The following is an 11,459-nucleotide window of genomic DNA, read 5'->3' as shown; positions in this document are numbered from 1 at the left end:
GGGGATGGGTGGAGGGAGAGTAATGAGTTCTTGTGAAGGGGTAATTAACGGTCCTGTGACTCTGTACCTCTACATTTTCTAAAAGTTACGGTACTTCGAGCCAGGGTTCCATTTTAGGAGCTCCCCATCCAGTTATAACATCAACTGGGATCAAATTTGGATGCAGTGTCATTTCAAGCACGCATCTAAATGCTTCTTAAATATTGTGAGAGTTTCCATCTCTACCACCCTTCCAGGCAGTGAGTTCTGGATACCCACCACCCCACTGAGTGAAAGAGCTTTTCCTCAAATCCCCTCCATGCTCCTTACCTTAAATCTCTGCCCCCTGATTACTGACCCCTTTGCTAAGGGGAAAGGTTCCTTCCTGTTGACCGTATCTATGTCCCTCATAATGTTTTATGTTTTCTTGTTGTCAATCAGAGCCCCCTCAGCCTTCTGTGCTCCAAAACAACCCCAGCCTAACCAGCCTCTCTGTAGCTGAAATGCTGCAGTCCAGGCAGCATCCTGGTGAGTCTCCTCTGCACCCTCCCTAGTGCAGTGTCAGAGTTAAACTCTCAGGGTGTGGTTGTTGGGTGAAATCTTCTCTCACTGTTGGTTGCAACCGTTCCTAGGGAGGTGGGGCGGGGTGGAGATTTTGGCAAAGATTGATTCCTTAATCACCACAACTAAAACCCGTTTTCGGGCTGTCATCGCATTGCACTTTGTAGTGGGCTGCAGAGTGCGAATTTCCAACATGACAGCAATGGGCTGCATTGGCTGTAAGGAACTGTGGAAGGTGCTGAGGATGTGACAATCGCTATATAAATGCAGTTCAGTCTCAGTTGGAAGCAGAGTGTATGGCACAGGAAAAATTTGGGACAGTGATTATCTCCTGTTGTGTCGATGCCTGGAATGCCAGGGGCTGGGTCAGCAGCAGAGGGGCCGAATGTTCACCAGCTGCTCAAACCATGGGAACCAACCCAGCTTTCAGTCTGCCAGGGGGCGGGGTCTGAGCCAGGGGCGGGGTCTGAGTAAGGGGGCGTGGTCACTCAGTGGGCAGGGTCTCAGTCAGGAGGCGGGGTCTTACTCAGGGGCGGAATCTCGGTCAGGGGGCGGGGTCTCGGTTGAGGCGAGTCTCGGTCGGGGGCGGGGCCTTAGTCAGGGGTCGGAATCTCGGTCAGGAGCGGAGTCTCGGTCAGGGGCGGAGTCTCGGTCAGGAGGCGGGGTCTCAGTCGGGGGCGGAGTCTCGTCAGGAGGCGGGGTCTCAGTCGGGGGCGGAGTCTCGTCAGGGGGCGGAGTCTCGGTCAGGGGGCAGGGTCTTGGTCGAGGGCGGGGTCTTGGTCAGGGGCGGAGTCCGGGTGATTGACAGCCGGAGGCGCTGGGCCTCGGGCTCAGGTGAGCGGGTTCCGGGGAGGGGGTTCGGCGGCATTGCCGGGGGATAAGCGCCATGGGCCCCGGGCCCAGGCCCAGGTCCAGCGTCGGATTCACCCCCAACCCGCGGCTACGAACTGCCCACTCGGCCCATCGAGCCTGTGCTGGCCCAGTGAGAGGGAGTGCCGTTAACAGTTTCAGCCGCGTAAAGCTGCAAAATTAATAAAGCCGCAGGCCTGACAGGCCGCGGGCCAGAGTTAATAATCCTCCCCAACCCTGACCCTCTGCTTCCCATTACACCGAGGGTGCAGCCAGTACCCTGCCTGGGCCCACCACTGAGAGCGGCTAGACTGCAGCTGGACTGGGGACTGCGGCTAGACAGGGACTGTGGCCAGACCGAGACTGCGGCTAGACAGGGACCGTGGCCAGACCGAGACTGCGGCTAGACAGGGATCGTGGCCAGACCGAGACTGCGGCTAGACAGGGACCGTGGCCAGACCGAGACTGCGGCTAGACAGGGACCGTGGCCAGACCGAGACTGCGGCTAGACAGGGACCGTGGCCAGACCGAGACTGCGGCTAGACAGGGACCGTGGCCAGACCGAGACTGCGGCTAGACAGGGACCGTGGCCAGACCGAGACTGCGGCTAGACAGGGACCGTGGCCAGACCGAGACTGCGGCTAGACAGGGACCGTGGCCAGACCGAGACTGCGGCTAGACAGGGACCGTGGCCAGACCGAGACTGCGGCTAGACAGGGACCGTGGCCAGACCGAGACTGCGGCTAGACAGGGACCGTGGCCAGACCGAGACTGCGGCTAGACAGCGACCGTGGCCAGACCGAGACTGCGGCTAGACAGGGACCGTGGCCAGACCGAGACTGCGGCTAGACAGGGACCGTGGCCAGACCGAGACTGCGGCTAGACAGGGACCGTGGCCAGACCGAGACTGCGGCTAGACAGGGACTGTGGCCAGACCGAGACTGCGGCTAGACCCGGACTGCAGCCAGACCGGGACTGCGGCTGGATTGAGACAGCAGCTAGACTGGGACTTTACTGCAGCTAGACTGGGACTGCAGCTAGACCCAGACTGCAGCACATAGTAATGGAACAAGAGGGAAAGGTACACTTGACCTTATCTACAGCAGCCTGCCAGCCACAGATGCATCTGTCCGTGACAGTATCAGTTGGAGTGACCTCCACACAGTCCTTGTGGAGACAAAGTCCTGTTGAGGATGCCCTCCATTGTGTCGTGTGGTACTAACAGTACTCTTAATGGGATAAATTTCAAACAGATCTGGCAACTCATGGGCCATCAGGGTGAGACAGTGGTTAGCATCCAACCCGGGTTCAATTCTGGCCTCAGTGAATGTTGGGGTCTGCACATTCTCCCCGTGTCTGTGTGGGTTGCTTCTGGGTGCTTCAGTTTCCTCCCACAGTCCATAGACAGAGCTTAGTGAATCCTCAACTAATGGATCCAATCTAAGCTCTGCAGTTCTGCCACATCCAATCATGAACGGTGGTAGATAATTAAACAACTCACTGGAGAAGGAAGTTCCACAAATATTCTCAATGATGGAGGAGCCCAACACATCAGTGCAAAAACTGAAGAATTTGCAACAATCTTCAGACAGAAATGCTGAGTGGATGATCCATCTCGGCCTCCTCCAATGGTCCCCAGCATCTCAAATGTCAGTCTTCAGCCAATTCGATTCACTCCATGTGATATCAAGAAATGGCTGAAGGCATTGGATTCCACAAAGGCAATGCAACCTTTCAATATTCTGGCTATAGCCCTGAAGACTTCTGCTACAGAACTTGCTGTGCCCCTAGCCAAGCTGTTCCTGTACACCTATAGCATAGAACATTACAGCGCAGTACAGGCCCTTCGGCCCTCCATGTTGCGCCGACCAGTGGAACCAATCCAATGACCCTCTAACCTAAACTACTCCAATGCTATCCATATGCCTATCCACAGACCATTTGAACGCCCTTAAAGTTGGCGAGTTCACAACTGCTGCAGGCAGGGCATTCCACAACCTTACTACCCTCTGAGTAAAGAACCTACCTCTGACGTAAGAACATAAGAAATAGGAGCAGGAGTAGGCCATCCAGCCCTTCGAGCCTGCCCCGCCATGACATCCGTCCTATAATTACCACCCCTTAATTTAAAGCTATGTCCCCTTGTGTTAGCCATCTCCATCCAAGGTAAAAGGCTCTCACTGCCCACCATATCCAATTCATTGAACACTGGCCAATAATGTGGAGTATGGCCCAGGTATGTCCGATACACAAGTAATAGGACAAACCCAAACCAGCCAATTACTGCCCCATCAGTCTACTCTTGATCATCAGGAAAGGGTCATCAACAGTGCTATCAAGTGGCACTTACTCAGCAACAAACTGCTCACGGATGCTCGGTTTGGGTTCCACCAGGGTTACTCAGCTCCTGACCTCATCACAGCCTTGGTTCAAACATGGACGAAGGAGCTGAATGCCAGAGGTGAGGCGAGAGTGATAGCCCTTGACATGAAGGCTGCATTTGACTGAGTATGGCATCGAGGAGCCCTAGCGAAACTGGAATCAGTGGGTTTCAAAGGAAAGCGTTCTGCTGTTTGATTTCATACCTGGCCCAGGTTGGTCGAGGTAGTTGGAGGTCAATTATCTCAGCTCCAGGACATCACTGCAGGAGTTCCTCAGGATAGTGTCCAGAGCCCAACCATCTTCAGCTGCTTCATCAATGACCTTCCATCATAAGGTCAGAAGTGGGGATGTTCCCAATGATTGCGCAATGCTCAGCACCATTTGCATCAGATACTGAAGCAGCCCATGTCCAAATGCAGCAAGACCTGGACAATATCTAGGCTTGGGCTGACAAGTGACAAATAACGTTGATGTATCACAAGTGCCATGCAATTACCATCTCCAACAAGAGAGAATCTAACTTTGACATTAAATGGCATTACCATCGCTGAATCCCTCACTACCAACATCCAAGGGGTTATCGTTGACCAGAAACAGAACTGGACTAGCCATATAAATACTGTAACTACCAGAGCAGGTCAAAGGCTAGGAATCCTGCAGTGAGTAACTCACCTCCTGACTCCCCAAAGCCTATCCACCATCTACAAGGCACAAGTCAGGAGTGTGATGGAATAAGAACATAAGAAATAGGAACAGGAGTGGCCATCTAGCCTTTCGAGCCTGCCCCGCCATTCAATAAGATCATGGCTGATCTGAAGTGGATCAGTTCCACTTTCCTACTTTGCCTGGATGAGTGCAGGTCTAACAGTCGAGAAACTTGACACGATCCAGGACAAAGCAGCCCACTTGATTGGCACCACATCCACAAACATCCATTCCCTCTACCACGAGCAAACAGTGTCAGCCGACAAGATGCACTGCAGAAAATCACCAAAGCTCAGGCAGCACCTTCCAAATCAACAATCACTACCACTCAAAGGACAAAGGCAGCAAACATGTGGGAGCACCACCACCTTCAAGTTCCCCTCCAAGTCACTCACCATCCTGACTTGGAAATACATCACTATTCCTTTGCTGTCGCTGGGTCAAGATCCTGGAACTCCCTCTCCAACAGCACTGTGGGTGTACTACACCTCAGGGACTGCAGAGATTCAAGAAGGTTCACCACTACCTTCTCAAGGGCAATTAGAGATGGGCAATAAATGCTGGCCTAGCCAATGATGCCCACATCCCATGAATAAATAGAAAGTAAAAGTCAGGTTGAGAGAGTGATTAACAAAACATAGAGAATCTGGATTAATAAGGAATAGAGTACAGGAGAAAGGAGGTTCTGAATTAATAAGGAGCAGAGTACAGGAGAAAGGAGGTTCTGAATTGATAAGGAACAGAGTACAGGAGAAAGGAGGTCCTGATAATGCATAAGGAGTCTGGGCATGATAGATAGAGAGAAATTCTTCCCATTGATGGAAAGATTGAGTAGTCCAAAGATGTGTGGGTCAGGTGGATTGCCCATGCTAAATTGGTCCTAGTGTTAGGGGGACAAGAAGGGTAAATGTGTGGGGTTACAGGAATAGGGCTTGGGTAGGATTGTGGTCAGTACAGACTCGATGGGCTGAATGGCCTTCTGCATTGTAGGGATTCTATGAACCAGACAGTCCTAGTGCGATTGGTAAAGAAGCAGGGAAATCCAGTGTGACTGGTAAAAGAAACAGCAGCATAGGTGTTGTACGCAGTGGCTGGTTGGGATCTGTAATGTACTGCCTGAGGGTGTGGGATGGGCAAATTCAGTTGTCACTTTCAAAAACAATTGGATGAAGGGGAAAATCTGCAGGATATGGGGAAGGGGCAGGGGAGTGGGAGCAGCTGATCTGTTCTTGCAGAGAGCTAGAATAGGCTTGGTGAACCAAATGGCCTCCTGTGCAATAGCTTCTCTATGTTTACATGAAATCTGGGCTCTCTCATTACCAATCCTCATGTCATGTTCGGCACAATATTACTGCCTGTTCACGCCACAGTGCTGTTGGAGAGAGGCTGGTGAATTTGGCAGCCATCCAAATCTCCACTCTCTGCAGCAGGCAGGGAAAATGGTGATAAGACTCCAGCCGTTGTCTCTGTTTACCATTTATAATTCTAAACATTCTAACCTTCCTGCCATTGTGAGCTTGTCACATTCCCTGTTGGTTTTCTGTCTCTCCCAGGGTGATATCGAAGACTGGGAAATGTACGGGACAGGTTGTGTCTGGAAGATACTTGGACTGGGACTGTTGTACGGTGGACGGTGCAGAGAACATCGATTCTCCGCGGGATTGCACGGAGGAAGTCTGCGTTTCACCGGCTGCGGCAGAGAGAGGAAGGAAAACGGACAGACGGTGGAGAGTCTGAACAGGCTCTCGGTGGACGTGGCGAAGATTCGGCACCTGAAGGGCTGGGTACTGCATGCCGATGTGGCGTACGTCAGTGAAACCGCCAACATTTTGAAAGAAATGGGAGCGGAGGGGAAGACGGTGGCCCTCATCTTGGAACGATACCCCGAAGCGGTCCTGTGCACACCGGCAGAAACCAGCGCCCAGCGGGAGGTGTGGGGAAAGCTGTGTGCCAACGAGGAAGAGCTGCTGAGAATTGTAGAGCGGTTCCCGGAATCTTTCTTTACTGTCCGAAACCACGGGAATCGGCAGGACAACATCAAATATTTCCACACGCTAAACCTGAACAGAAGGATAATCAGTCGCTTGCTTGCCAGCTGTCCCCAGATCTTCTGCAGCAGTGTGGACAAGAACAGGACTGTGATTGAGAGCTTGCAGCAAAGCTACCTTCAGCTGGGTGGCACCCAGGCCGATATGCAGGCCTGGCTGCTAAAACTGCTGTGCCAGAGTCCTTATATCTTGTTGAAACCTCCAGAGACGGCACACGAAAACCTGACCTTCCTGCGGACCCTGGGCTTCAGCAGTGCTGAATGCCTGAAACTACTCTCCAAGCTGAAAGGGTTAATAACCGAGCTGTCCCCCAGTACGATGGAGAGCTGTGTCGCGTACTGTCACCGGGCACTGCAGTGCACCGATGAGGGTCTGAAAACCATCCTCCTGAACTGCCCGACTCTGCTCTACTTCTCAGTCCCCGTTTTGGAAGGGCGCCTGGAGGCCCTTTTGCGGGAAGGGTTTTCCGTGGAGCAGGTGAGAGCGAGCCCGGCAGTTCTGGAACTGTCTACGCAGATCGTGCAGCAGCGAATCAGGAGACTGGTCAATCTGGGCTTCGACATTAAAAGGGATAGCCTCGAACTGCTCAACGGAACCAAGAAGGACTTTGAGATGAGTTGTGGAAAGATGGACTGGAGGAAACAGAGACCCTTATTTAATCCAGTCGCTCCCTTAAACATTGAGGAGTAACAATGGGAGAGATACCACTCAGCGAGCATTGGGGTTGTGTCAACCCAAGAGCTTGAAGTTGGAACCAAGGATCCATTCAGACCTTTGGGCCTGCTCCACCATTCAATAGGATCGTGACTGACCTGATAATGTCCTGACTTCACTGTCCTGTCTGTCCATCCCGCCATAACTCTTCCTTCCCCCATTGGTCAAAAATCTACCTATAGGAGGCTGCAGTTGATATTGTTTGCATTCAGATTGTCTGTTCTCTGTGAGAATCATAGAATCCCTAAATGCAGAAGGAGGCCATTCGGCCCATCAAGTCTGCACCGAGCATAATCCCACCCAGGCCCTGTTTCAGTTACCCCACATATTTACCCTGCTAATCCTCCTGAGACTAGAGTCAATTTATCATGGCCAATCCACCTAACCCACATATCTTTGGACTGTGGAAGGAAACCAAAGCACCCGGAGGAAATCCACGCAGACATGGGGAGAATGTGCAGACAGTGACCCAAGGCTGGAATTAAACCCGGGTCCCTGCCGCTGTGAGGCAGCTGTGCTAACTACTGTGCCACTGTGCCGCCCAACACCTGAGATTTGAGGAGGTGATGTGACCAAGTGTTTTAAAATGATAAACTGATCGGGAAACTATTTCTGGAGTCTAGAAATCCAGGAGTAAAGACAGAAAGCAACGTTTTTCACCAAGAGGGTGGTGGAATTCTGACCACCAAGACCCTCACCCTAAACGCTGTGGATACGGGGCTGGGAGAGTCAGAGATGGATCGATTTTTAATGGAGAAGAATATCAGAGGATATGGAGCTCACAGCAAGTAAATAAATATAGATCAGCCAGCGTCTATTAATTGAATGGTAGGAGAGGCTTGAGGGGCTGAATGGCCTCCTGTTCCTATGTTCCAATGGTAAATGATGAACTTGGGTCATGAACACAGCTCCCCAGCTTGTGGTCACTTTCAGTGGGCGGGTTAGTCGGAGAAAGGAGTTGAGATGGAACGAAGCGACTGTCTCTCTAGTGTGAGCTGATAGCATGACTGAGGAAAGGGAAAACTGCAGGGCCTCAGCGGTGGCACCGTGGCACAATGGTCAGCATTGCTGCATCACAACAGCAGGGACCAGGGTTCAATTCCCAGCTTGGGTCACTGTGTAGATTTGCACATTCTCCCCGTGTCTGCATGGGTTTCCTCCAAATGCTCCAGTTTCCTCCCACAGTCCAAAGATGTGCAGGTTAGATTGATTGGCCGTGCTAAATTTCCCCTTAGTGTCGGGGAACTAGCAGGGTGAATACGTGGGGTTATGGGGATAGTGCCTGGGTGGGATTGTTGGTGCTGGCTTGATGGGCCAAATGGCCTCCTTCTGCACTGGGGGATTCTATGATAATCAAACTACATGGCTCACTGTATCCATCAATCCACTCAGTCCCTCCCTAACAAGGGGGTTCAAACTCCAGTAACCGAGCAACAATTTACTGTGTGTAGCTTAAACTTGAAAATGTTCCCAGTCACTGATCACCGTGACTCCATAATCAGTGAAGATTCCCCTGAAGTGAGTAAAGTTTTTGTTGAAAACTGTCTTGTACTGCGTAATGTTCTAGTGTTTCAGCCAATGGATTTTACACTGGATAGTCCGCTCTCATTCTTCCTTGGACTCTGCACTGTGATCCGTCTTGGCACGCGCTCCCACGTCAGGCTCACCAAAACAATATCATCTTTTTACAGAAGCAGAACCTTTAAGGAAGATTTTTCCCCATCCGTCTCAGTGTGGTGGGAAAATTTTGATCCAAACCAGTTGAAAGAAGTGTTCAACTTTTCCTGTCTTTATCGATCTCACAATTACACTAGGTTGCAGGCCAGTAAAGATGTCAATCAGATGAGTGTGGAGAATGCCACACACTGACATCCCGTAAATCTTTGACAACTTTATTGCATTTGTATCGGTCGGTCTGGAAATATTTATTGAAAGGCATTAACGTGGAGCTGTGCAGCACTCTGTCACACCAGGCTATCCAAATGTTAAAGCTGCTTCCCTCCCTCTCTTCAGTTTCTGTTTAAGGGGCAGCACAGTAGTTAGCATTGCTGCTCTATAAGGTGCTGGTGAGACCACCCCCGGAGTACTGTCTATAGTTTTGGTCTCCTTACTTGAGAAAGGATATACTGGCACTGGAGGGGGTGCAGAGGAGATTCACTAGGTTGATTCTGGAGTTAAGAGGGTTGGCTTACGAGGAGAGACTGAGTAGACTGGGGCCAAACTCATTGGAATTCAGAAGAATGAGGGGAGATCTTATAGAAACATATGAGATTATGAAGGGAATAGATAAGATAGAAGCAGGGAAGTTGTTTTCACTGGCAGGTGAAACTAGAACTAGGGGACATGTACTCAAAATGAGGGGGAGCAGATTTAGGACTGAGTTGAGGAGGAACTTCTTCACACAAATCTGGAATTCCCTGCCCACTGAAGCAGTTGGGGCTACCTCATTGAATGTTTTTAAGGCAAGGATAGATAAAGTTTTGAACAGTAAAGGAATTAAGGGTTATGGTGAGCGGGCGGGTAAGTGGAGCTGAGTCCACGAAAAGATCAGCCATGATCTTATTGAATGGCGGAGAGGCTCAAGAAGTCAGATGGCCTACTCCTGCCCCTAGTTCTTATGTTCTCACAGCGCCAGGGACTTGGGTTTGATTCCTGGCTTGGGTCACTGGGTGGTGTTTGCACATTCTCCCCGTGTCTGTGTGGGTTTCCTCTGGGTGATCCAGTTTCCTCCCACAGTCTGAAAGATGTGCAGGTTAGGTGCATTGACCCAAACAGGTGCCGGAATGTGGCAACTAGGGAAAATTTCACAGTAACTTCATTACAGAGTTAATGTAAGCTTACTTGTGACTAATAAATAAAACTTTCTTCCTGTTTAAACAATCCCATGTCGCCACAACAAAGCTGCAGTGTTGTTGCGTTATTGAGAGTTATACCAAACACAGAGGATTCTGAGCCATGTTGGAAAATGTCTTCTCCGTCAGTGCTGGTTTCTTGCTGAGCTGTTGCAGGCTATAACATTGCAGATCACATCACTGGGTAAACATTAGTCATCCTTTCAGTTTGAAAGAACCTACACCAGGAGATATATGTGGATGCACTGGTTGAATTTGAAGAGATTTCTTGTTTGGTTGTAACTGTCTTCCTGATAGTTCCAGCTCTGTCGATAGAGAATTTACTCCAGTAAATCCCACTAATAATCTCTGGGGAACAGAGCCTATCTTAGTTCTGACTGACAGCATTCCTATTGCTGTGAAGCTGACAGGATGTGACAGACAGCACTGCCTGTTGCTGTGAAGCTGACAGTGTGACAGCATTGCTGTTGCTGTGAAGGTGACAGTGTGACAGACAGCACTGCCTGTTGCTGTGAAGATGACAGCGTGACAGCATTGCCTGTTGCTGTGAAGGTGAGTGTGACCAACAGCACTGCCTGTTGCTATGAATGTGACAGGGTAAGATGAAGAGAACTGTGTTCACCTTGGGTTTGTGTGCAGTACCTCTGGGTACTGCCATCTATTGATTGGATTAAATGTTTTGAACGATGCCAAGATTCTCTTGAAATTATTGCGAGCATGAGTCCAGGGCACCCTGGGTTCAGGACACCCTGGGTTCAGGGCACTCTGGGTTGAGGACACTCTGGCTTCAGGACACCCTGGGTTCAGGGCACTCTGGGTTCAGGGCACTCTGGGTTCAGGGCACCCTGGGTTCAGGGCACTCTGGGTTCAGGGCACTCTGGGTTCAGGACACCCTGGGTTCAGGGCACCCTGGGTTCAGGACACCCGGGGTTCAGGGCACCCTGGGTTCAGGACACTCTGGGTTCAGGGCACCCTGGGTTCAGGGCACCCTGGGTTCAGGGCACTCTGGGTTCAGGACACTCTGGGTTCAGGACACCCTGGGTTCAGGACACCCTGGGTTCAGGGCACTCTGGGTTCAGGGCACTCTGGCTTCAGGACACCCTGGGTTCAGGACACCCTGGGTTCAGGGCACTCTGGGTTCAGGGCACCCTGGGTTCAGGGCACTCTGGGTTCAGGACACCCTGGGTTCAGGGCACCCTGGGTTCAGGGCACTCTGGGTTCAGGGCACCCTGGGTTCAGGGCACCCTGGGTTCAGGGCACTCTGGGTTCAGGGCACTCTGGGTTTAGGGTGCCATGGGTTCAGGGCACTCTGGGTTCAGGACACCCTGGGTTCAGGGCACTCTGGGTTGGGTTCAGGGCACTCTGGGTT

At 51.3% G+C, this 11,459-nt stretch overlaps 1 protein-coding gene across 3 annotated transcripts; it reads left to right on the top strand.

The window, feature by feature from the left end:
- Window positions 1-1,315: 1,315 nt before the first annotated feature.
- mterf2 (mitochondrial transcription termination factor 2) lies at window positions 1,316-8,782 on the top strand. 3 transcript variants are annotated; one of them, XM_080191364.1, is made up of 2 exons: window positions 1,316-1,374; window positions 6,030-8,782. In XM_080191364.1, the coding sequence occupies exon 2, from the start codon at window positions 6,051-6,053 to the stop codon at window positions 7,212-7,214; it is 1,164 nt and encodes a 387-aa protein (XP_080047490.1). In that variant the 5' UTR covers window positions 1,316-1,374; window positions 6,030-6,050; the 3' UTR covers window positions 7,215-8,782. The 3 variants fall into 3 exon arrangements, with proteins under 3 accessions (XP_080047490.1, XP_080047489.1, XP_080047488.1); XM_080191363.1 differs by lacking the exon at window positions 1,316-1,374 and adding an exon at window positions 3,477-3,850; XM_080191362.1 differs by lacking the exon at window positions 1,316-1,374 and adding an exon at window positions 4,577-5,197 and having other exon boundaries at window positions 5,237-8,782.
- Window positions 8,783-11,459: the final 2,677 nt, after the last annotated feature.

Source organism: Carcharhinus amblyrhynchos, chromosome 6 (assembly GCF_965287045.1).
Source record: "Carcharhinus amblyrhynchos chromosome 6, sCarAmb.v2.hapA, whole genome shotgun sequence".
Lineage (NCBI taxonomy): Eukaryota > Metazoa > Chordata > Chondrichthyes > Carcharhiniformes > Carcharhinidae > Carcharhinus > Carcharhinus amblyrhynchos.
This window is presented reverse-complemented; position numbering and strand designations above follow the sequence as displayed.